Source organism: Rana temporaria, chromosome 13 (genome assembly GCF_905171775.1).
Source record: "Rana temporaria chromosome 13, aRanTem1.1, whole genome shotgun sequence".
Taxonomy (NCBI): domain Eukaryota; kingdom Metazoa; phylum Chordata; class Amphibia; order Anura; family Ranidae; genus Rana; species Rana temporaria.
In genome coordinates this window covers 23,402,403-23,429,720 of record NC_053501.1, presented here as the reverse complement: position 1 = coordinate 23,429,720, position 27,318 = coordinate 23,402,403, and the positions used below count along the sequence as shown (strand labels likewise).

The window sequence follows — 27,318 nt, the reverse complement described above, 5'->3', positions numbered from 1 at the left end:
CATGTGTACGCTCCATCGGACAAACTTTTTCGCTTTTTCATCGGACAAATGTTAGCTGTGAGAAGACAAACTTTCTGGCAACAAATGTCCTACGTCGGCTAATCCGATTTTGTGTACACAAGTCCATCGGACTTAAGTCCAAAGTACAAACACGCATGCTCAGAACCAATAATAAAGATCAGACAACAATAGCAGAAGTTTCCCAAAGGGTGGCAGTAAAGAGCAAGTAGTACGTCTATTACGTTCGTGTTTGTTGACTGACAAAGTCCTGCCGTGTGTATGCATACCAAGTTCACGGACAACGCCCTTCGGACAGAAATCCACGGAAAAGTCTGATGGAAGTCCGATCATGTGTATGAGGCTTTAGGGTTACCACTAGGGTTGTCCCGATACCGATACCAGTATCGGTATCGGGACCGATACCGAGTATTTGCGGGAGTACTTGTACTCCCGCAAATGCCCCCGATGCCTGCCCGAATACTTGTCCCCCCCCCCCCCGCCGCAACGCGCCGCAAACCCACCGCCGCTGCATACCGCAAAGCCGCCACGGCAGCTGCTACCGCGTTAATCTGCGTGCGGGGAACATTACAGCTTTCATTTGAATAGCTGTGTTCCCCGCCGCGTATAGACACTTTCCCCTGCTCGGGATTGGACGGGTGATCTGTCCAATCCCGAGCAAGGGGGAGTGTCTATACACGGCGCGGCGGGGAACACAGCTATTCACAACGAAAGCTGTAATGTTCCCCGCACGCTGATTAACGCGGCAGCGGTGGCATCATCTAGGTATGGGGGACATGGCTGCATATATGGGGGACATGGCTGGATATATGGGGGGGACATGGCTGGATATATGGGGGGGACATGGCTGGATATATGTGGGGGACATGGCTGGATATATGTGGGGGGACATGGTTGGATATATGTGGGGGGACATGGCTGGATATATGTGGGGGGACATGGCTGGATATATGTGGGGGAACATGGCTGGATATATGTGGGGGACATGGCTGGATATATGGGGGGACATGGCTGCATGTGTGGGGAACAGGGCTGGATATATGGGGGGACATGGCTGCATATGTGGGGGACATCGCTGGATATATGGGGGGACATGGCTGCAATATGTGGGGGGACATGGCTGCAATATGTGGGGGGACATGGCTGGATATATGTGGGGGGACATGGCTGGATATATGGGGGGACATGGCTGCAATATGTGGGGGGACATGGCTGGATATATGTGGGGGACATGGCTGGATATATGTGGGGGACATGGCTGGATATATGTGGGGGACATGGCTTGATATATGTGGGGGACATGGCTGGATATATGGGGGGACATGGCTGCAATATGTGGGGGGACATGGCTGCATATGTGGGGGGACATGGCTGCATTTGGGGACACATTTAAAAAAAGTATCGGTATTCGGTATCGGCGAGTACATGAAAAAAAGTATCGGTACTTGTACTCGGTCCTAAAAAAATGGTATCGGGACAACCCTAGTTACCACCTAAACAACTTCATAGACACCAAGACAAATAGAGAGATTACAGCTCCCTAGAGGGACATGGACAGCATTAAGACTCAACATAGGTTCTAACTAATCCCTATTCTATCCAAAATTAAAAAAAAAGCTTTAGAACAAAAATATTTCTGTTGGGAAAGGACTGTGGTGTAGGCTTTGGACTTTAAGGAACATCTGAGTTGTGCTTTCAGTTGAGGTACTCATGATCCGATAAAAAACATTTTGTTTTAGGCCTCTTCCATGTGGCTACATATGACTCCAGCATCTTCTTGGTGGCCACAGTTGTGTTTTCCAATCTCCTTGTGCTTACAGTCAAGCAAAGTCTTCTCCTTTCCCGTGCACTCCACATCATCAAGAAGGATGGGAAGGTTCTTTCCTTCTCCAAACTCTGCTTGTTTGGCAGCTTTCACAACATGAGGGAATCCCAACTGCCGGCACACGACAGCTGCTGATTTGCTGTTCCACAAGTCATCACACACCGTACCCCACTGTCCATTGACGAAGATCTCGACCCTCCCACGGTCAGCTTTATTACCATTAGCCAAGCGCACTGACCCGCTATGTATTTCCACAGATCTTGGCCTAGAGTCTGCCCCGGCGTTTGCTTTTGTTTTCTTTCTTTGACCTCTTTTCTCGTTGCTCTTACCACCTTTCTTTGGTTTAGGTGGTTTGGTTGTGGTTGGTTTGACGGTGGTTGGAATTTTTTCACCTTGCATGAGCTTTACTAATTGTTCCACCCAATCAGGTGTGGCGTTAGGTGGTGGCTGTGCAGTGGCTTTGGCCCTTCCTGTTGTTCTTGATGTGGGTTTGACCTTTGGTTTCTTAGTTGGGGTGGTTTTTATGATTAATTCTGCAAATTAATAAAAAGTGAAAAAATTACATATTGGATTGCAGATAGTTTTACATTTTCATCTTTATGTATTTGGTTTGCGCTCTATATCAGTATTTTGTGTTCGACAGCTTGTAAATAATGGCATTGTTACTGAACCATCACTACAAGTACTTGCGTCTCAGAAGTCAAAAATGCCTTTATCTTCGCACCATCATGCGGAGGTTCACCCTAAAAAAAACACCTAAAAAAACAATTTTCTAACATTACATTGTGCTCACTCTCGACATTGACTGTACGCTGATGATTTTTTTCGTACATACCGTTGTATCGCTATTTTCCCCGCCGGCTTCTGGGTAGTGGCTCCCGCGGGAGTGGGCGTTCCTATGCACAGGCTAAGTGATTGACGTGATGACAAAAGCTTCCCCGCGGCGCATAAGGTGCGTCACGAGTTGCCAAAGAAGCCGAACTGCGAGTCGGCGCTATACGGCGCCTGCGCACCGACGTTCGGCTTCTTTCGGCAACTTGTGACGCGCCTTATACACCGGGGGGAAGCTTTTGTCATCACGTCAATCACTTAGCCTGTGCATAGGAACGCCCACTCCCGCGGGAGCCACTACCCGGAAGCCGGCGGGGAAAATAGCGATACAACGGTATGTACGGCAAAAAAAAAAAAACATCAGCGTACAGTCAATGTCGAGAGTGAGCGCAATGTAATGTTAGAAAATTGTTTTTAGGGTGAACCTCCGCTTTAAACTTGGACCCCTCTCACACTGAGGAGTTTTTCAGGCGGTTTAGCGCTAAAAATATCGCCTGAAAAACTTCTTCACTGCAGTCTCAATGTGAAAGCACAAGGGCTTTCACACTGAGGTGATGCGCTGGCGGGACCGCCCCAAAAGTCCTGCCAGCAGCATCTTTGGAAAACAATGGGCCACCGCTGTAATAGGGGGAAAAGGGGGATTAGGCTGTTTCAAGGCCCCCCTTTTCCTCATGGGATTCATGGCAGGGGGCAGTTTTAAGGTTCCCCTGGGTTTTTTAGGCGGGAATCCTGGGGATTGGTTAAAGCTCAGTGAGTTGCTAGGGGTAAAAGTTGAGGCTGTGATAGGTCAATAGGTTGGTTTAGGCGGGAAAGGTCAGGATTGGTTTAGGCATTTCAGTTACTGGGGAAAATTGGGAAGCTTAGGGGCTCAGGATAGGTCAGTTAGGGTCATCTGACCTTCCAGAACTTTCCAGCTTTTAAAAAAAATCACTATTTAAGGAGCTGGTTCAGTTGAATCGGGGCCAGCCGTTTGCGCCTCTGTGGTATTAAACCACACCGCTAGCGGCCGAATACCGCCGCAATTCCGACGGTATAGTGCCGCTAAAAAAAGCGGTGCTATACCGTCAGCACACCACCCGCCCCTATACCGTCAGCGCACCACCCGCCCCTATACCGTCAGCGCACCACCCGCCCCAATGGCCTTAATGACAGATTTGCCAACAAAATACGCATATGCCCGTGTGAATAGATCCTCATTTTTTAAATATCTTTTTCTTAAAACCTAGAAGATCTGTAATGTTTCAGAATGCCTGAAGTTCCTCTCCCTCTCACTGCACACTGCAGGGTCGTTGTACATCTAGATTACTTGCATAAAGACAATTCAACGAGCAAGAGATCTTTGTTGCCTAGACAACAAACACATCCCGAGAACTATTTTCTGTGCGGCGCTGACCTAGATACGCCTATGGTCACAGGATCAGGAGGCCGTCCCCCTGCAAATGTCCACTGTTCGGCTGAATACCAATTGCTTCACATAACATTGAATAAAAGGAACCCACACATGATCATTTTAAATGACGTTTTTAAAAACGTCGTTTTTTTTTCATGCCGAAAAACGATCGTGTGTACGCGGCATCAGACTTCCTAAGAACACCCTAACTTACTTTCTTTTGGCACAAATGGCAAAATGTCACTTTTCGTCTTGACCGGTAAGGGATGATAACGGCATTTACCAGGCGGGGCCCTCCTGTGGAGACAAACACAGTCATTAAAGTCTGGAATAATAAAAAGGAAAGCATTTGGAATGCCGTTTGTAAAGAGCAGTGTTCTGAGTGACTGGATACGAGAGCGATTTAAGTAATGCCTGTTCATAATTACAAAACATGAACAAATTATGCGCAATTTCCATGCCCCATCTAAGAAATGGGCTCCCTGAGTGTAATAGCAAAAAAGAGATTTGTGAAGTTGAGTGTGACCCAACACATCTGCTGGAGATTTCAGAGCCAGAATCCGATCTGTACATCATCAGAATGAACATTAGCACATGCACACTGTGACCGGCTGGCTTCATTTGGACATTGCAGCTTACAAATAATGTGCTGCAACTGTTAAAACTATTCTAAAGCCATTTTTTTTATTTGTTCATGCGTTTTGGATAGGGCAGGGGATGATGAAGTGTTCATTGCTAAAAGAAAGACAATCGACAGCATTGTTAACCACTTAAGCCCCGGACCAATATGCAGCTAAATGCCCAGAGGTGTTTTTACAATTTGGCACTGCGCTGCTTTAACTGGTAATTGCGCGGTCATGCAATGTTGTACCGAAACAAAATTTGCGTCCTTTTCTTCCCACAAATAGAGCTTTCTTTTGGTGGTATTTGATCACCTCTGCGGTTTTTATTTTTTGTGCTATAAACAAAAATAGAGCGACAATTTTGAAAAAAATGCAATATTTTTTACTTTTTTCTATAATAAATATCCCCCAAAAATATATAAAAAAAAAACTTTTTTTTTCCTCAGTTTAGGCCGATACCTATTCTTCTACATATTTTTGGTAAAAAAATCGCAATAAGCGTTTGCGCACAATTTATATCGTTTACAAAATAGGGGATAGTTTTATTGCATTTTTATTAATTATTATTTTTTTACTACTAATGGCGGCGATCAGCGATTTTTTTCGTGACTGCGACATTATGGCGGACACTTCGGACAATTTTGACACATTTTTGGGACCATTGTCATTTTCACAGCAAAAAATGCATTTAAATTGCATTGTTTATTGTGAAAATGACAGTTGCAGTTTGGAAGTTAACCACAGGGGGCGCTGTAGGAGTTATGTTTCACCTAGTGTGTGTTTACAACTGTAGGGGGGTGTGGTTGTAGGACTGACGTCATCGATCGAGTCTCCCTATAAAAGGGATCACTCGATCGATGCGCCGCCACAGTGAAGAACGGGGAAGCTGTGTTTACATACGGCTCTCCCCGTTCTTCAGCTCCGGGGAGCGATCGCGAGGGGGTGGCTAGAAATGAATAGCCGCCCCCTCATCCCGGATCGCTCCCCGACGATTTCCGACCGCCTCATTTCCAGGCCAAACACAGCCAACATCAATTTCAAATAGGAAGAAAAGGTTGATGAAGAGAAAAGAAGAACTTTGCGGTATCAGGCCTGGATATGAATCGAGCAGCCCTGCTCTCAGTAGTATCAAATTTGTTGTTCGTCGCCACTCTAGCCAAAGTGGGTGAAGTGCCCCCAGGCAGACCCCTATCACGAGCCTGGCAGCCGAAGTGTCACTTTAAATTGGCAGACCTGGCTCTAGGGCCTCTGCCACAGGCCTATTACTTTAGAATGAGCTAAATAGATAAATGGAGTGAATCCTCCCAGTAGGTTTTAGTGTAGGTCACCAGATGACAGCAAAGCGTACCTGTCAGCATTCCAGTCACCAGATCCCCGATTGGTTTGTTCAAGCCCTGTTGGACAACCTGCCTCCGGGTTCTCCTCAAGCCGACCCCCCAATCGCACGGCACACAGCCTGGGATCCTCTCAATAGAACTGGGGACCCAGTAAGTCACTGGAGTCCCTTTTCACCTCCGGATGAGGCTCTGTGTCTTTGGCCCTGCTCTCTTTTTTTTCCCCGCAGTTTTTCTGTTGGAAAAAGTCCGATAGAGCATACACACGGTCGGGATTACTGGCCAAAAGCTCTCATCTGACTTTTTTCCGACGGTAAAACCGCTCGTGTATACGGGACATCAGTTTTTTTTTTGGTGTTTGTAAAATGAACACCTTTAGAATCACTTTGATAAAAGACACGTGACTGTAATTTTGAGATCTCATTGAATTGGGCTGAAAATATCTGTCACTTTTTTTTATCTTTATCATACGAATCCTTATCTATGCATGTTGGCTTTGTAAATTGAATCTATTGCCATTTATCTCAAATCTAGTACAGGTACAGGGGGTCTTACATACACAGAAATATAACTTTTTTTATTTTTACCTTGAGGTGTCAATGATCTTGTACAAAACACCAGTGGGAGAAGTAGCACTTGGTATACCAGTGGACATGAAGTACAGCTCCCCTTTGAATAAAAGCAAAACAATTGCATGGTTAGATAGTAATAACTACAGTATCTACAAATAATTTAGAGTTTACTGATTTCTGCTACATGTATTTTATCAGACCCTAGAGCAGTGTTTCTCAAGCAGGGTAACGATTGAGTAACGTTCTGAGGGTTGCCCTGGAGTGCCGCGAGCACAGGACCCAGCTTGCCCAGGGGGGCTCTGTAGACTGGGGCTCTGATATGCTGGTGGGGACCTCAGATATGGTGGGGCCTCTGATGTGAAGAAATGAACCCTGATATGATAGGAGGACCTTTTATGTGATGAGGGGAGGGCTATGATGTGAAGGGGGACCTCTGATGTGATGGGAAGGGAAGTCCTTTGATGTAGTGGTGGGGAGGGGGGGGGGCAGTGATGTAAAAGGAGACCTCTGATGTGATGGGAGGGCTCTGATGTACTGGGGGAGGGCTCTGATGTGAAGGGGGGTCTCTGATGTAATGGGAGGTCTCTGAAGTGAAGGGGGAGCCTCTGATGTGAAGGGGGACCTATGATGTGAAGAGGGGCTTTTAATGTGAAGTGGAAACCTCTGATATTATGGGAAGGGGAGTCCTTTGATTTGGTGGGTCAGGTAACTCTGATGTGAAAGGGGACCTCTGATGTGATGTGAGGACCTCTGATGTAAAGGGGGTCTCTGATGTGAGGAGGAGAACTCTATAATGAAAGAGGACTCTGCTGTGAAGGGGGGACCTCTGATGTGAAAGGGGGACTTTTGATGCGAAGTGGAGACCTCTGATGTGATGGGGGTACCTCTGATGTAATGGGGGGGGGGGGGACTCAGATGTGAAGTGGACCTCTGATGTGATGGGGGCTCAGGTGGGAAGGGGGAGCCTCTGATGTGAAGGGCGGTCCTCTGATGTGAAGGGGGACCTCTGATGTGAAGAGGGATCTCTGGTGTGATGAGGCGACCTCTAATATAATGAAGGGTACCTGATGTGATGGGGGGATCTCTAATGTGAACGGGGGCTTTTGAACATTGGCACTATTATTTGGTTTCACATGGATCTTCGAAGAGATGGTCAGAGACTGTGGATATGCCACGGGTGTGGTTGGATTCTGGAGACCTGAGCCTGCCAGAGACAGCGAGGAACTGGAAACATGGGACCGTTTGTGATCACTGCCCTTACAGCCCATTTACAAACCAGTGTAGGGGTCTGTGGGCCACAAACCAAGTGCCATCCCTTGGACCCCAGGTTGGGGACCAGGGCTTTCCAGCAATACCAGTGTTGGGGTCTGTGTAGGCCACACAAGTGCCATACCTTGGACCCCAGGTTGGGCACCAGGGCTTTCCAGCAATACCAGTGTTGGGGTCTGTGGGCCACACAACAAGTGCCATCCCTTGGACCCCAGGTTGGGCACCAGGGCTTTCCAGCAATACAGACTAAACCCTGTCTTCAAAGTAAAGACTTATATTTATTATGATATCTGGTAGAAAGCACTACAGTTTTCTGCAATTACCTGCTTCATCTTCTCCAAAAGAGATAATGTACTGGTAATAATTATTAATGAGTCTGGGAAACATGCAGGTCTGTCCCATGCCCATGCAGATCTCATTGTACTGCCATTGTCCTGTATTCTGCTCCTCTTTCAGAGCCATCAGACGTCTGTCCAAAAAACAAACAAAAAAAAAACAGTTAATTAGGGATTATGATCATCTCCGTGTGTCTGAACAATACAGACTGTTCCTTCCGTAAGGAACACAATGCTGAACTCATTAAATGATTAGTTGACGTGAAGAAAACATTATTCTGTTTTCATAGATGTTCATTAAAGCAAAACTCCAGGCACACAGAAAAAAGAACATCAATTAATAGAGTTCTGTACAAAATAAATAAACATATCAGGATTACACTCACACAGATTGAAAAAAGAGGCCAACTGATGTCCATGTTTGCCAATGCATTAAAGCCAACTGAAATGGCAGACTGAACCCTGTATTGCTTGTGCCACACAAAGGCTCACTTCACACCTACTGTATGTGTTCCACTAAAGATTCATTAAATACCCTACAGTGCCTTGAAAAAGTATTCATACCCCTGTAAATTTTCCACATTTTATCATGTTACAACCAAGAAATGTATTGGAATTGTATGTGATAGACCAACACAAGTGGCACATAATTGTGAAGTGGAAGGAAAAACTCAGATGGGGCATACACACTGTCGGAACATCCGATGAAAAAATTCCGTCTGACTTTTTTCATCTGCAATTCTGATCATGTGTACGAGGCATAAGTGAACAAACAGCATCATGAAGGCCGAGGAACACACCAGACAGGTCAGGTATAAAGTTGTGGAGAAGTTTAAAGCAGGGTTAGGTTATAAAAAATTATCCCAAGCTTTGAACATCTCAAGGAGCACTGCTCAATCCATCATCCGAAAATGGAAAGAGTATGGCACAACTGCAAACCTACCAAGACATGGCCGTCCACCTAAACTGACCGGGCCGGGCAAGGAGAGCATTAATCAGAGAAGCAGCCAAGAGGCATGGTAACTCTGGAGGAGCTGCAGAGATCCACAGCTCAGGGGGGAGAATCTGTCCACAGGACAAATATTAGTTGTGCTCTCCACAAATCTGGTCTTTATGGAAGAGTGGCAAGAAGAAAGCCATTGTTGAAAGAAAGCAAAAAGAAGTCAGTTTTCAGTTTGTGAGAAGCCATGTGGGGACACAGCAAACATGTGGAAGAAGGTGCTCTGGTCAGATGAGACCAAAATTTTGCTTTTTGGTCTAAAAGTAAAACACTGTGGCCCAGATTCACGTAGGGCGGCGTAACTTTGTGCGGGCGTAGCGTATCTCATTTACGCTATGCCGCCGCAACTTAGAGAGGCAAGTGCAGTATTCACAAAGCACTTGCGTCCTACGTTACGGCGGCGTATCGTAAATAGGCTGGCGTAAGCGCGCGTATTTCAAAGTAGGCGGGTGGTGGGCGTGTTGTATTTAAATTAAGCGTGACCCCATGTAGATGCATGGCCGAACGAACGGCGCATGCGCGCGCATTCTCAGTATCACGTCGAATTTTCAAAGTAAATTACGCCCGCTCAATGCTTAGTCGACGTGAATGTAACCTACGCCCAGCCCTATTCACGGACGACTTACGCAAACGACCTAAAATACGACGCTGTTCGTATGTTTTCGACGTCCATACCTAACATGACTTACCTGTGCTTTATGAGGGGTAACTTTGCGCCGGTCCGACGCCTTACGTAAACAACGTATCTTGATACCCTGGGCGCACGTACGTTAGTGAATCAGCGTATCTAGCTAATTTGCATATTCTATGCGGAAATATACAGAAGCGCCCCTAGCGGCCAGCGTAAATATGCACCCTAAGATACGACGGCATAGGAGACTTACGCCGCTCGTATCTAGGCAACTGTGAGGCGTATCTGATTCTATGAATTAGGCGCGGAGATGCGACGCCTCACACTCAGAGTTACTACGGCGTATCTGGAGATACGCCGTCGTAACTCCTTTGTGAATCCGGGCCTATGTGTGGCAGAAAACTAACACTGCACATTACCCTGAACACACCATCCCCACTGTGAAACATGGTGGTGGCAGCATCATGTTGTGGAGATGATTTTCTTCAGCAAGGACATGGAAGCTGGTCAGAGTTGATGGGAAGATGGATGGAGCCATCACCTTCCAGCAGGACAACGACCCTAAACATACAGCCAGGGCTACAATGGAATGGAAATGGAAACTTGGCAGACTGCCCATTTTTTGTTTTGTTTTTTGAAAGCTGTCCACTTGAGCAGAGAACTCTGCATAGAATCGGGAAAATGCTTTGTTAAGATTGCAAGGGGGAAGAATCACAATTTTGATTCTTAACGATTAATCGTGTAGCTCTACTGTACCGTATGAAACAGCTGAGCCTGAAGATCAAAGCCGCCAGTGGTATGCACATTTTTAGCAATCTACTCTGCAAGTAGTATACCAAGAATTAGAGGTAACTAAGCTGGACCCAGCACACAGCAAACATTTTTTTTTACTAGAGTTCTACTTCCATGGAATTGTTGCTTCGGGATCCATTAATTTAGAATGGCACCCAAGGTACAATTACAGCAGCTGGTAACGCACCCACACTGCAGCACAGTGCAGGAAATGCGCTCCATCCAACCTGCTCCTCCTCACTGACAGTAGGAAGTGAAATGCGTCAGTGTTGAAGAGTAGGTTGGAGCGTCTTTGCCTTGTCTGAATAAAGTTTTGTCAGGAAGGTGAGCGGTGTGCAGCATTTCATCATTGAATTGCCACTCGTGAAGCCCAAAGTTGGATCAGCACCTACTACTGGCGTGTGAGGCCTTGCGGGGGTGGGAGGGGGGGCAGAGCCACCAAGATTGGTATCGATCATCTTGTAAGTGTACTTAAAAAGCTGAACACATTTGACTTACCCGCTCATAAAATCTCCAAAAATATAAAGACCGTTTAAATTTGGATATTCACAGCCTCTGTACACATATCCCCCAGTGACCGACTTCCCCAGCTTGTGGGGGTAGGCGAAAATCGGAAGAACATCATCTGCAGAAAAGAAAAAAGACTTATTTAAACCAAGGGAGAACTTATCATTTTTTAAAGGACAAACTGTCATGGAGTTATAAATATACCGGTATATATTTTTAACATGTTCTGGATTTGTGCTTTAAAGTCTAAAACTACATGCACATATGCAACCATATGACAATGTTTCTGAACAACAATTTCATTGCATAATGAACAATATTGTCACCCCTCAAAAGTTAGTGGAAAAATAATTGACAGGATCAACAGGTATAAATAGGAGGATTGAGAAAAACAAAACCCCCTGTTCTATGAATAAGCCGCATAGATACACTCAGAGATACAACGGTGTATCAGGAGATACGCCGTCGTATCTCTTCTGTGAATCTGGCCCTATAACTTTTGCGCAAACCAATCAATATACGCTTAGTGCAATTTTTTTTACTAAAAATATGTAGAAGAATATATATTGGCCTAAACTGATGAAGTCATTTTTTTTTTATTTGGGATATTTATTATAGAAAGTAAGAAATATGTTTTATTTTTTTAAATTGTCGGTCTTTTTTTGTTTATAGCGCAAAAAATAAAAACCGCAGAGGTGATCAAATACCACCAAAAGAAAGCTCTATTTGTGGGCAAAAGGACATCAATTTTATTTGGGTACAGCATCGCACGACCGCGCAATTGTCAGTTAAAGCGATACGGTGCCAAATCACAAAAAAATGGCCTGGTCAGGAAGGGGGGGTAAACCCTTTCTGGGGCTGAAGTGGTTAATTAAGAAAAGCACACACTATAGACTAATATGCTTTCATGTCCGAGGTTTACAAGCGTTTTAACTGTTGAACATCAGTATGACATGAGAAGGTGTCATTACCTAGTGATGAATTAGTACAAAGCTTTTTATCATAGCAGCTGAATCCTTCCCTGGCCCTCCAGCCATAATTCCTTCCTTTCTCCACAATGTCGACTTCTTCGAATTTATTCTGTCCCACGTCCCCACAGAAGAGGCGTCCTTTCCCCTCCTTTGTCTGGCGGTCTCCCCGGTCAAAAGAGCAGCGCCACATGTTCCTCACCCCATAAGCGTAGACTTCAGGTCTGGCAGACGGGTCGTTGACAAATGGGTTGTCGGTTGGGATGCGGTAAAGGGGGCCATGGTTGTTGTGATTGACATCGATGCGTAGAACTTTGCCCAACAACGCCGACCTGAAAATGGTGACAAATGTAAAAAAAAAAAAGGAGATATAAACCCAATGATAAAAATCAAATTTAAAGCGGAGTTCCGGCCACAATTTCACTTTTTAAATATAAATACCCCTGTAATACACAAGCTTAATGTATTCTAGTAAAGTTAGTCTGTAAACTAAGGTCCGTTTTGTTAGGTTGTTACAGCATTTAGACACTTTATAAAATAGAAATTGACTGGGGCCATCTTAAGTGTGGGCATCATGAAGCCAGACTGTATGACTTCCTGGATTTCAGCCTTGCAGATCTCGCACATGCTCAGTGCTGCACAAGCAGTGTAATAGGTTTCAGATCAGGTTTCAGCACCTGTACTGTCCAAGTCACATGATTCTTCGAGACTGGGAAGTGCACAGACTCCTGGAAAGTTACACCCACTACATTCCCAGGAGTCTGTGCGGTGCATTAAGCACCTAGGTGCAGGAAGTGGGAAGATTAACTATTCTGCCTAGCAACAACACTTTGAAGGCATCTAAAAAAAAAAAAAAAAATTCTTAAAGGACTAATGACATTTTTTTAAAACTACTGATGTAATGTTATATTTATGGGTGGAACTCCACTTTAACATGTTACCAGTAATTGAATTTGAAAATACATTTTTGTTTCTGCGCTACACCATTCCACGCAACTTTCCTGAACGGCGCCTTTCAGTTCCCCAAAATTTAGTTTAAGTATAACTAAAGGAAAAACTTTTTTTTTGTTTTGTTTTGGATGGAGTGGAGAAGAGAGGGATTAGAACCCATCAGTTGTTATTGCTTTCTGTGCCCTCATTAACCACTTGCTTACTGGGCACATATACCCCCTTCCTGCCCAGGCCAAATTTCAGCTTCCGGCACTGCGTCGCTTTAACTGACAATTGCGCGGTCGTGCGACGTGACTCCCAAACAAAATTGACGTCCTTTTTTCCCCACAAATAGAGCTTTCTTTTGGTGGTATTTGATCTCCTCTGCGGTTTTTATTTTTTGCGCTTTAAACAAAAAAAGAGCTACAATTTTGAAAAAAAAACACAATATTTTTAACTTTTTGTTATAATAAATAGCCCAATTTTTCAGTTTAGGCCGATACTTATTATTCTACATATTTTTGGTGGAAAAAAAAAATGCAATAAGCGACTGGTTTGAGCAAAAGTTATAGCGCCTGCAAAATAGGGGACAGAATTATTATTATTTTTTTTAATTATTTTTTTTTTACTAGTAATGGCGGCGATCTGCGATTTTTATTGGGACTGCGACATTATGGATTATGGCAGACACATCGGACACTTTTTTGGAACAATTCACATGTATACAGTGATCAGTGCAAAAAAATATTCACTAATTACTGTATAAATATGACTGGCAGGAAAGGGGTTAACACTAGGGGGCGAGGAAGGGGTTAAATGTGTGCCCTGCATAGTGTTTCTAACTGTGGGGGAAGGGGACTGACTGGTGATAAATTTAGGGCTGTTACTGATTAAAATGTTCGTGTACGAATAATCGATTTTTTTTTTTTTTATCGATTAATTATAACGCACATACATTTTTCGGATCACCACCATATATAGTCCCCCCTGTAATATCCACAGACATCTCCCTCACTGTAATATCCACAGACATCTCCCCCACTGTAATATCCACAGACATCTCCCCCCACTGTAATATCCACAGACATCTCCCCACTGTAATATCCAGACATCTCCTCACTGTAATATCCACAGACATCTCCCCCCACTGTAATATCCACAGACATCTCCCCACTGTAATATCCAGACATCTCCTCACTGTAATATCCACAGACATCTCCCCCACTGTAATATCCACAGACATCTCCCCCACTGTAATATCCACAGACATCTCCCCCACTGCAATATCCACAGACATCTCCCCCACTGCAATATCCACAGACATCTCCCCACTGCAATATCCACAGACATCTCCCCACTGTAATATCCACAGACATCTCCCCCCACTGTAATATCCACAGACATCTCCCCCACTGTAATATCCACAGACATCTCCCCCACTGTAATGTCCACAGACATCTCCCCCCACTGTAATATCCACAGACATCTCCCCACTGTAATATCCACAGACATCTCCCCCACTGTAATATCCACAGACATCTCCCCCCACTGTAATATCCACAGACATCTCCCCCACTGTAATATCCACAGACATCTCCCCCACTGTAATATCCACAGACATCTCCCCCACTGTAATATCCACAGACATCTCCCCCACTGTAATATCCACAGACATCTCCCCCTATGTAATATCCACAGACATCTCCCCCCACACTGTAATATCCACAGACATCTCCCCACTGTAATATCCACAGACATCTCCCCCACTGTAATATCCACAGACATCTCCCCCCCCACTGTAATATCCACAGACATCTCCCCCCCCACTGTAATATCCACAGACATCTCCCCCCCACTGTAATATCCACAGACATCTCCCCCACTGTAATATCCACAGACATCTCCCCACTGTAATATCCACAGACATCACCCCCACTGTAATATCCACAGACATCTCCCCCCCCCACTGTAATATCCACAGACGTCTCCCCCCCCTGTAATGTCCACAGACATCTCCCCCACTGTAATGTCCACAGACATCTCCCCCACTGTAATGTCCACAGACATCTCCCCCACTGTAATATCCACAGACATCTCCCCACTGTAATATCCACAGACATCTCCCCACTGTAATGTCCACAGACATCTCCCCCACTGTAATATCCACAGACATCTCCCCACTGTAATATCCACAGACGTCTCCCCCCACTGTAATGTCCACAGACATCTCCCCCACTGTAATGTCCACAGACATCTCCCCCACTGTAATGTCCACAGACATCTCCCCCACTGTAATATCCACAGACATCTCCCCCACTGTAATATCCACAGACATCTCCCCCACTGTAATATCCACAGACATCTCCCCCACTGTAATATCCACAGACATCTCCCCCCCACTGTAATATCCACAGACATCTCCCCCACTGTAATATCCACAGACATCTCCCCCCCACTGTAATATCCACAGACATCTCCCCACTGTAATATCCACAGACATCTCCCCACTGTAATATCCACAGACATCTCCCCACTGTAATATCCACAGACATCTCCCCACTGTAATATCCACAGACATCTCCCCCCACTGTAATATCCACAGACATCTCCCCCCACTGTAATGTCCACAGACATCTCCCCCACTGTAATATCCACAATCACCCCCACTGTAATATGGTTCACATCTCCCCCACTGTATATGAAGATAAGTGCTTGCTTAGTCTTACCAGAGAAGCCGGCCGAACACGAGCAGTTGAGGCCGGGTGATGACGTCAGCACGCCGCTCTAGGCTCACCTAGGCCGCCACCGGGTGGACCTAGATGGCCATCGCTCCGGGAGCTAGGCCGAAGCCGCAGCTTTTCCTATGGCCGAGGCAGCAGCGGAGCTCCGTAGATCACGTGGTGTGCCGGCCTGCATATGGTGACCCGTTCAGATCATTTACAATCCGTTGCGCCACTAGTACCGATCAAAAAAATTTTGATCGATCTGAAAAATTAACGATTAATCTAGGAATTAATCTTTAATTTCCACAGCCCTAAATAAATGATTCCCTAAAGAAATCATTGTAAACTACAATAAATACAGAAAACAAGATAATACGGCGCTAATATTTAAACCTGTGAAAAATATATATGTGAAATATAGCCACAGTGACGTCATCACGTTAGAGGGAGAGACACGCGACGGACGGAGACACGAAGCGAACGGAGGCTTGAGGAAACGCCATCCCTTCCATACCATATCCCACATGCGAGATTCCAAAGTTTTTGCTGTAAGTGCACACCTGTTTTTATTAAAGCTCAATGTTTACACAGTAATGCACTATGTGGTTTCCTACCATTCTTTATTTTTTATGAACACCAATGTTTAACTGGAGCGGATTTGAATGGGATTCTATCTTTTGGAGTTATCAATACTGGTGATTCATAGCAGTGTCTGGAATAGTCTTTTCAAGGAAGACTTTAAACATCCTTATGCTGAATTAGACCGTTGAAAGCCCGGTCTTTGTCTCTGGTAAGGAGATTTCATTTCCCACACATTGGGTGACCTTTTTGGTGGAGGATCCCTTTCCTGATTAATCACAGATGCTCACCTTAATTGGACTTAATTTGCACTGATTTTTTATGGACTATTTCTTTGTCACTTCATTTATTTATATGGTTGGATTTGTCACATTGAATACCATATTGTCAATTCTTTTATCAAATTTTTGATCATTCTTTTGGTCATTTATTTTACATTTATTTTTATGAATGTTGCATTCAACTTTTTAAGATATATTTCACATATATATTTTTCACAGGTTTAAATATTAGCGCCGTATTATCTTGTTTTTTGTTTCTTTGTTTACTATGGTATTTTAGTATTAATACTGGCAGCTTTTCACAGAAATTAATTTTTTTCACTGTTAATTTATTTACACGTTAGCGCAGTGTTTTTTTTCTGTCTATACAGAGAAATCCCTTTCCATACAATAAATACAGCCAATGAAAATTCTACCAAGGCAGCTCAGTGAGCAAGAGCTTCTTAGAAGCCTTGCTGAAAGTAAAAGTGGACATTTTGCAGCAAAATCATTTATGGCAAAATTGCTCCACTTATCCCTACTAAAGTCCCAATAAAAGCTTCACCTTCTGTGCTATGTAGTATAGTCAATGATTAGGTAGCACTGGGGTCCCTGGTTCAAATCCTGGCCAGGACACTATCTGCATGGAGTTTGCACATTCTCCTTGTGCTTATGTGGGTTTCATCTTACACCTGGAGGAGCACACCCTAATATCAAAATATGTTCAGCAGTCCACAGCAAAAAGGCATGTGTAATATCTTCAAACCAGAGCAAGAATTCTGAATTAATAACCCCTCCAGGAGAAATAGCTGAGATTAATATACGAAGTACAAGTCTCCTTAGGGCATCAGTGAATGTTCTTACTTGTTCTGTGCATTCCCGAACTTCCCAAATGGATCTCCAGCCATCCCTCCGTCCCCAATAAATATGTAGAGATAGCCGTCATCTCCGAACAACAGCTCTCCGCCATTGTGATTGGACGCTGGCTCTTCCACCTCCAGGATTATCCTAAAATAATATACATTATATACTGTACAGTACAAAGTATAAAACCTATATAAAGTGCTGCGCAAACTGTTGGTGCTATATAAATCCTGTATAATAATAATAAAAAATGTCTGGAACCCAGGGTTTGACAAATTTGCTTGGAATCTAGGAACCAGCTAAAAAAGTTAGGAGCCAGAAAATGCACCCCGTCCCGACGAGCTTGCGCGCAGAAGCGAACACATACGTGAGCAGCGCCCGCATATGTAAACGGTGTTCAAACCACACATGTGAGGTATCGCCGCGATTGGTAGAGCGAGAGCAATAATTCTAGCCCTAGACCTCCTCTGTAACTCAAAACATGCAACCTGTAGATTTTTTTTAAACGTCGCCTATGAAGATTTTAAAGGGTAAAAGTTTGTCGGCATTCCACGAGCGGACGCAATTTTGAAGCGTGACATGTTGGGTATGAATTTACTCGGCATAACATTAGCTTTCATAATATTAAAAAAATGGGGATAACTTTACTGTTGTCTTATTTTTTAATTAAAAAAAGTGTAATTTTTTCCCAAAAAAGTGCGCTTGTAAGACCGCTGCGCAAATACGGCGTGACAGAAAGTATTGCAACGATTGCCATTTTATTTTCTAGGTTGTTAGGATAAAAAATATATATAATGTTTGGGGGTTCTAATTAGAGGGAAGAAGATGGCAGTGAAAATAGTGAAAAATGACATTAGAATTGCTGTTTAACTTGTAATGCTTAACTTGTAATACCAATGGCCACCACCAGATGGTGCCAGCTCACACAAGGAAGAGCTAGGGACTTCACAAAAAAAAAAGCCAAGCCAAGTCGCCAGAAGGCTATTTCTAGTCGCCATGGCGACCTGGCGACCGGGATTTGTCGAGCCCTGCTGGAACCAATAATAAGGTAGAGGACAGCTTCAAATGTTTGTGTCAAGAATAAAAGTAGATGTAAACCCAATCACTAAAATCTCATATAAACTTTTAAAGTAAAAGTCACTTTAACATGGAGAAAACTGCACCTTTCATTATATAAAATCCCTGGTGGTCCTACATTAAGGTCCTTCCTGTTATGGGGTGACAACACTCTGTACCTGACTCCAGTGGCGTAGCGTGGGTTGTCAGCACCTGGGGCGAGGCAAGTAATTTGCGCCCCCCTGACCCTATTTTCAGCTAGCTCCAGTCTGGTCATATGATCCACTGTGTGAGACAGCGGTGGCTGTAGGGGAAGAGGAGAACATGCTTGATAATGTCTGGTAAAGCCTGGAGTGGTGACACCATGCATATGTTACTATGTCCCATCTGTTGTTGGCACTCCCTCCTCTCCACACTCGTGACAGCGCCCCTCTGAATTTTGTGCCCAGGGCCGTGGCCCCCCTTGCACCCCCCACGCTACGCCACTGCCTGACTCCAAACTGTCTCCTGTGTTGTCACACAGGCCTCCAATGGAGAGTACAAGCATCTATGTTTAACACTCTTTACATAGGCCTGGTACGCTGTTGTCTCCACCAGGAAACCCAATCTGAAACCATTGCTGGATTGTATGAAAACATTTTTTTATTTCTTTGTAATTTCCGCTAGCACCTTTTAATATGGTAGTTAGGTGAAAGGGGATTATTATTTTTTTCTTTGAATTTTCTTTATTTCCTTTTATTTACAGCTAGCCCTTTTTAATCTGGTGGCAAGCTGCACACTGGGGTGAAAGGAATTTTTCTTTCCAATTTTTCATTTCTTTCAAATAGTACTATTTTTTCTGGTAGTTAGGTGCATGCTGGGGTAAAAGGGAATGATTTATATATTTTTTCTTAAAATCTTTTATTTCTTTATAATTTCAGCTATAATGTATTTTTTATTCTGATGTTACACATTTATTTTTTTATTATTTCAGCTATAACATTTTTGTTATTCTGGTGTTACACAAAAATATTTCTAATTAAAAAAAATATATCTAATATATCTGCTTAATAAAAACGAAATGTTTGATAAATAACATGGCTGTTACACTTTCCCTCTCATGGGGCTAGAGTGCATGATAAGGTAAAAGGGAGTTCTTTTTTTTATTTTTTTATTTATATTTTTGATTTCTTTTCACTTTCAGCTGGCACCTTTTCATAGGGTGGTAAGGTGCATGCAGCACAGGGGCAAAAGGGGATTTTCTTAGAATTGTTATTTCTTTTTACTTTCAGCTAGCATTTTTAATCTGGTGGTAAGCCACACACGGGTAAAAAGGGGGAATTTTTTTATTTTTTTCAATTTCTCATTTCTTTTTTGGGAAAAAAATTACTTAAAATAAAAAAAATTTTGATTCTTGGCCAGATTCAGGTAGGACAGCGTAACTTTGTGCGGGCGTAGCGTATGGTATTTACGCTACGCCGCCGCAAGTTAGAGAGGCAAGTGCTGTATTCACAAAGCACTTGCGTCCTAAGTTACAGCGGCGTAGCGTAAATGTGCCGGCGTAAGAGCGCCTAATTCAAATGAGGAAGAGGTGGGCGTGTTTTAGGGAAATTAAGCATGACCCCCACGTAATTGACGTTATCAACGAACGGCGAATGCGCCGTCCGTGGACGTATCCCAGTGCGCATGCGTCGGATAGAATGCCTAAGATACGTCGAACACTGCCTACGACGTGAACGTAACTTACGCACAGCCCTATTCGTGTACGACTTACGCAAACGACGTAAAAAGATAGGCTTGTTCCGACGTCCATATCTTGCATGGGCTGCGCCACCTAGGGAGCAGCTTTATCTTTACGCCGGCGTATCTCCTACGTAAACGGCGTAACTAATTGCGACGGGCGCACGTACGTTTGTGAATCGGCGTATCTTGCTCATTTGCATATTCGATGCGGAAAACAACGGAAGCGCCACCTAGCGGCCAACGTAAATATGCACCCTAAGATACGACGGCGTAGGAGACTTACGCCGCTCGTATCTTAGCCTAATTTAAGCGTATCTGGTTTCCAGAATATGCTTAAATTTACGACGGCGTAGATTCAGAGTTACGACGGCGTATCTACTGATACACCGCCGTAACTCTCTCTGAATCTAGCTAATTTTTTACTTTCAGTAAACACTTAATCTGGTCGAAGGGGCTGTCTAATAAGTGGTCTGCTTCAAGCTACTCATCTCAAATTTTTGTTTTCCTGGCCGTCTCTTCCGAGAGCTTTCCTCCCAATTTGGCAGCAAAGTCCATGTTTTTGTTCCAGAGGTGGAGGTTGCAGACAGGTGGCGTTCTGCCCAGAGCACCAACGCTCGTTAATAATTTAAAGAGCTGCCGGGCAGCCACGTGAAAAACATGTGGAAAATTACCTTTCGGAACTGTGGTCGATCATGTTCATGTCATGAGAGGAAATTCTGAATTCACTGATTCGTATGATCTCATCGAAGCCAACCTCTACCGAGTAGTAGACAAAGACTTTTCCGTTGTGCTTATACTGTGGATGGAAGGCGATTCCTAGAAAGCCGCGCTCGTCGCCTTCCCACGGAGAGGTGAGGACGGATTTGGAGATGTTTAGAAATGGGGTCTCCAGCCTGGAACGGTCGGGGAGATAGGTCCACACCAGGCCCACCTGTTCTGCCACGAAGAAGCGATGCGTGCCGTCGTTGGCGTGCACCATGGCCACGGGATTTTGGAGGCCGTTGGCCACTTCTTCCAGGCACAGCTGCAGACAGCCCTCCGAGTCGGCCGTCACCAAACCCAGATCTTTGGTGAGTTTGGTGTTCACCAGCAAGCGGGGGAAGCAGTAGTCAGCGTCATCCAGCGACAAGTGGCGGCAGAACTTCGCCATGTTCCCCTCCAGGGACAGCAGGTCTTTGTCAGATGTCATGTATCTGAAGAGGGAGCGGCACTTCTTCCAGACGTCAGCGCAATAGTCATCGCAAAGCCCCGCGATGGTCCGTACGGGGGTGCTGGGGTCTTCGGCGTCATACAAATGGGCCGCATAGGGGGAACACTCCTGAGGAGTCAGAGAAAAACACAATTGTAAAAAAACAAGATTCATATTAACCACTTCACCTCCAGAAGGTACCCCCCCCCCCCCCGACCCACGACCAGGGCATTCTTTGCTATTCGGCACTGTGCTAATTTAATTGGTAATTACGCGGTAATGCCACACAAAATTTCCATAATTTTCTTCACACAAATAGAGATGTTTTTTGGTGGTATTTGATCACCACTAGATTTTTTATTTTTTGCGGAAAAAAAATGAAAAATTTTAAATAAACAAACAAAAAAAAAAACAATGCCGCTTCAGTTGTGCCCAACAATGCAACCTACCTGTGTCTATCAATGCTGCTTCACCTGTGCCCGACAATGCAGCCTACCTGTGTCCATCAATGTAGCCTACCTGTGCCCAACAATGCAGCCTACCATTGTCCATCAATGCCACTTCACCTGTGCCCAACAATGCAGCCTACCTGTGTTCATCAGCTTCACTTCACCTGTGCCCAACAATGCAGCCTACCTGTGTCTATCAATGCAGAATACCTGTGCCCAACAATGTAACCTACCTGTGCCCGACAATGCAGCCTACCTGTGTCTATCAATGCAGAATACCTGTGCCCGACAATGCAACCTACCTGTGCCCGACAATGCAGCCTACCTGGGTCCATCAATGCAGCCTACCTTTGTCCATCAATGCCACTTCACATGTGCCCAACAATGCAGCCTACCTGTGTTCATCAACTTCACTTTACCTGTGCCCAACAATGCAGCCTACCTGTGTCCACAAATGCTGCTTCACCTGTGCCCAACAATGCAGCCTACCTCTGTCCATCAATGCAACCTACCCGTGTCCATCAATGCCGCTTCACCTGTGCCCAACAATGCAGCCTACCTCTGTCCATCAATGCCACTTCACCTGTGCCCAACAATGCAGCCTACCTGTGCCCAACAATGCAGCCTACCTCTGTCCATCAATGCCACTTCACCTGTACCCAACAATGCAGCCTACCTGTGCCCAACAATGCAACCTACCTGTGTCTATCAATGCCGCTTCACCTGTGCCCAACAATGCAGCCTACCTGTGTCCATCAATTTAAAAGAAACCTGCACAGGCTGACCCGCCTGTCTTTGGACTTCTGAGTCACTTATCTGAAACAAGCATGCAGCCAGTGAAGGCAGTAAAAAGTCACACCCCCAGCATACTTGTTCACAATCACCGACTCCAAATATTGAAGCTTTTGGATTCGTATAACAAGCAGGCCGGTAGCATGGACATGGAATTTCTTCTTTACTACAGGTTCTCTTTATCAGCTGTGGAAGTGTCTATGACCCCGGCTCACCCATAGACTTGCATTGTGAGATGGAGCAGCACAACCATTGTGTAGCACTACAATGAGGGAGGGACAGACTTTGTATTGAAAGAGAAAATTTGTATCAAAATATTGACACTTAGTGATAAGATTCATCACTGATCTCTTCCTGTGACCTGAGGATCACCCCGGCCATAGAACTCACCCCCCCGCCATATAACTCACCCCGGCCATAGAACTCACCCCGGCCATATAACTCACCCCGGCCATATAACCCCCCCGGCCATAGAACTCACTCTGGCCATAGAACTCACCCCGGCCATAGAACTCACCCCGGCCATAGAACTCACCCCGGCCATAGAACTCACCCCGGCCATATAATTCACCCCCTCTATATAACTCACCCCGGCCATATACCCCCCCCCCCCCGGCCATATACCCCCCCGGCCATATAACTCACCCCGGGCATATAACTCCCCCCGGCCATATAACTCACCCCGGGCATATAACTCCCCCCGGCCATAGAACTCACCCCGGCCATAGAACTCACCCCAGCCATAGAACTCACCCCGGCCATAGCACTCACCCCGGCCATAGAACTCACCCCAGCCATAGAACTCACCCCGGCCATAGCACTCACCCCGGCCATATAACTCCCCCCGGCCATAGAACTCACCCCGGCCATAGAACTCACCCCGGCCATAGAACTCACCCCGGCCATAGCACTCACCCCGGCCATATAACTCCCCCCGGCCATAGAACTCACCCCGGCCATAGAACTCACCCCAGCCATATAACTCACCCCAGCCATAGAACTCTGCGACTCTCCTGCTGGCTCATCACATACTTTGTATATTTCACCAGAACTGTCAGTCAGGAGAATCCAGCAAGACATGCAGCTTTGTTTAAATATTTCCCCAATGTTACACTCTGCGAGCTCGGACCACACACCGGGGTATAAATATCAATGTGCATTTCACCCATCGCCCCCATCTGGGTGCAATACCTCACCTGGCACAGCGTAATGTACAGCCCCCCTCACCTGGCACAGCATAATGTACAGCCCCCCTCACCCGGCACAGTGTAATGTACAGCCCCCTCACCTGGCACAGTGTAATGTACAGCCCCCCTCGCCTGGCACAGCGTAATGTACAGCCCCCCTCGCCAGGCACAGCGTAATGTACAGCCCCCTCGCCTGACACAGTGTAATGTACAGCACCCCCTCACCTGGCACAGCGTAATTTACAGCCCCCCTCACCTGGCACAGCGTAATGTACAGCCCCCCTCGCCTGGCACAGCGTAATGTACAGCCCCCCTCACCTGGCACAGTGTAATGTACAGCACCCCTCACCTGGCACGGTGTAATTTATAGACCCCCCCCTCACCGGCACAGTGTAATGTACAGCCCCCTCTTACCTGGCACAGTGTAATGTACAGCCCCCTCCCCCCTCACCTGGCACAGTGTAATGTATAGACCCCCCCCCCTCACCTGGCACAGTGTAATGTACAGCCCCCCTCACCTGGCACAGTGTAATGTACAGCCCCCTCCCCCCTCACCTGGCACAGTGTAATGTACAGCCCCCCCCCCCCCACACATTGTAATTTACAACCCACCCATCCCCCCCCACAGTGTAATGTACAGCCCCCCTCACCTGGCACAGGATGTCCTGTACATGTGCCGCACACAGCTCGTACCCGGCCGCGTCTGCATTGCCCATCACCCGGTAGAATGTGTCCAGGATCGCCCGGTCCCGGGCTGAGTCGCAGCAGCCGAACTCCCGGTACTGAACACAGAAGGTCAGATCCTGGGGCGGGCGGAACGGCGGCTTGAAGTCCAGACATTGCGGGTGAGAGAGGAGCCGGGGCGGCCGGGAGAGGAGGAGCAGAGAGACCGGGAGAAGGAGCCAGAGAGCCGGGGAGCTCATCCTGACCGATCCCGACTGAGAGCACCGCCCGGACTTTACCCCCGGCCTCCGCACATCTCCGCTTATGTAATAAGACCGGCCCCTGGGCTGAGCTCATCTCTGCACCGCCGGTGTACTCAACACCCGACACTGCACCCCAGAACAGTGTACCCCCCCACACAGGGTACCCTACCTACTGCACCCCCAACAGTGTAACCTACCTACTGCACCCCCCCAGGGTACCCCACCTACTGCACCCCAGAACAGTGTAACCTACCTACTGCACCCCCCCCAGGGTACCCCACCTACTGCACCCCAGGGTACCCCACCTACTGCACCCCCAACAGTGTACCCTACCTACTGCACCCCCCAACAGTGCACCCCCCCTACAGGGTACCCCACCTACTGCACCCCCCAACAGTGTAACCTACCTACTGCACCCCCCAACAGTGCACCCCCCCACACACAGGGTACCCTACCTACTGCACCCCCAACAGTGTACCCTACCTACTGCACCCCCCCCCCACAGGGTACCCCACCCCTAACAGTGTTCCCTACCTACTGCACCCCCAACAGTGTACCCTACCTACTGCACCCCCCCCCCCACAGGGTACCCCACCTACTGCACCCCCAACAGTGTACCCTACCTACTGCACCCCCCCCCCACAGGGTACCCCACCTACTGCACCCCCAACAGTGTACCCTACCTAGTGAACCCCCCCCCCCACAGTGTACCCCACCTGCTGCACCCCCAACAGTGTACCCCACCTACTGCACCCCCAACAGTGTACCCTACCTACTGCACCCCCCCACACAGGGTACCCTACCTACTGCACCCCCAACAGTGTACCCTACCTACTGCACCCCCCCCCCCCACAGGGTACCCCACCTACTGCACCCCCAACATAGCTGTGCTGCAAAGTGTCCCTGGACAAATGTTGGCAACTATGCCCCCCACAGTGTACCCTACCTACTGCACCCCCCCCCCACAGGGTACACCACCTACTGCACCCCCAACAGTGTACCCTACCTACTGCACCCCCCCCCACAGGGTACACCACCTACTGCACCCCAACAGTGTACCCTACCTACTGCACCCCCCCACAGGGTACCCTACCTACTGCACCCCCCCACAGGGTACCCTACCTACTGCACCCCCCCCCCCCCACAGGGTACCCTACCCACTGCACCCCCCACCCCCTTACAGGGTACCCCACCTACTGCACCCCCAACAGCGTACCCCACCTACTGCACCCCCCAACAGTGCACCCCCCCTACAGGGTACCCCACCTACTGCACCCCCCAACAGTGTAACCTACCTACTGCACCCCCCAACAGTGCACCCCCCCCCCCACAGGGTACCCCACCCCTAACAGTGTTCCCTACCTACTGCACCCCCAACAGTGTACCCTACCTACTGCACCCCCCCCACAGGGTACCCCACCTACTGCACCCCCAACAGTGTACCCTACCTACTGCACCCCCCCCCCCACAGGGTACCCCACCTACTGCACCCCCAACAGTGTACCCTACCTAGTGAACCCCCCCCCACAGGGTACCCCACCTGCTGCACCCCCAACAGTGTACCCCACCTACTGCACCCCCAACAGTGTACCCTACCTACTGCACCCCCCCCCACAGGGTACCCTACCTACTGCACCCCCAACAGTGTACCCTACCTACTGCACCCCCCCCCCCACAGGGTACCCCACCTACTGCACCCCCAACATAGCTGTGCTGCAAAGTGTCCCTGGACAAATGTTGGCAACTATGCCCCCCACAGTGTACCCTACCTACTGCACCCCCCCCCACAGGGTACACCACCTACTGCACCCCCAACAGTGTACCCTACCTACTGCACCCCCCCCCCCCCCACAGGGTACACCACCTACTGCACCCCAACAGTGTACCCTACCTACTGCACCCCCCCACAGGGTACCCTACCTACTGCACCCCCCCACAGGGTACCCTACCTACTGCACCCCCCCCACAGGGTACCCTACCCACTGCACCCCCCACCCCCTTACAGGGTACCCCACCTACTGCACCCCCAACAGCGTACCCCACCTACTGCACCCCCAACAGTGTACCCCACCTACTGCACCCCCAACAATCAACCCCCAACAGTGTACCCAACCTACTGCACCCCCAACATGGTACCCTACCTACTGCACCCCCCAACAGTGCACCCCCCCCCACAGGGTACCCCACCTACAGCACCCCCAACAGTGTACCCTACCTACTGCACCCCCCCCCCACAGGGTACCCTACCTACTGCTACCCCCCCCCCCCACAGGGTACCCTACCTACTGCACCCCCCCCACAGGGTACCCTACCCACTGCACCCCCCTACAGGGGGGTGCATGCGCTCGCTATCATGTCGCGTCGCCACTTGGCCAGAGTCTGTCTCGGTCGGGGAGCTTGCGATATGGCGTGCCTGTACGTGCTGCTGCCCGGGTTTCATGCCATTTCTCATTGGCAGCAGAAGTTCCATTGGCATCCAGTGATGAGTAAAGCTCAGAAAATACAGTTTGGAAAGGCTTTGTTTCATTCCATTGATATTCGCCCAT

At 47.2% G+C, this 27,318-nt stretch overlaps 1 protein-coding gene across 1 annotated transcript; it reads right to left on the bottom strand.

Moving 5' to 3' along the window:
- Positions 1 to 1,439: 1,439 nt before the first annotated feature.
- On the bottom strand, positions 1,440 to 27,318 carry HHIPL1 (HHIP like 1). Its single transcript, XM_040331955.1, has 10 exons — positions 27,192 to 27,318; positions 24,497 to 24,861; positions 20,901 to 21,547; positions 17,452 to 17,595; positions 12,099 to 12,427; positions 11,119 to 11,245; positions 8,186 to 8,331; positions 6,609 to 6,690; positions 4,279 to 4,361; positions 1,440 to 2,376 (listed from the first exon to the last, which is right to left on the bottom strand). The coding sequence occupies exons 1-10, from the start codon at positions 27,316 to 27,318 to the stop codon at positions 1,754 to 1,756; spliced, it is 2,673 nt and encodes an 890-aa protein (XP_040187889.1). The 3' UTR covers positions 1,440 to 1,753.

Coding starts and splice junctions, on each gene's coding strand:
- HHIPL1 (XM_040331955.1), bottom strand. CDS start 27,318: ATGGGCGAATATCAATGGAATGAAACAAAGCCTTTCCAAACTGTATTT. Junction 21,548..24,496: donor TACAGGACATCCTGTGCCAG/GTGAGGGGGGCT, acceptor CTGACTCCTCAG/GAGTGTTCCCCCTATGCGGC. Junction 2,377..4,278: donor GCCATTTGTGCCAAAAGAAA/GTAAGTTAGGGT, acceptor ATTAATTTGCAG/AATTAATCATAAAAACCACC.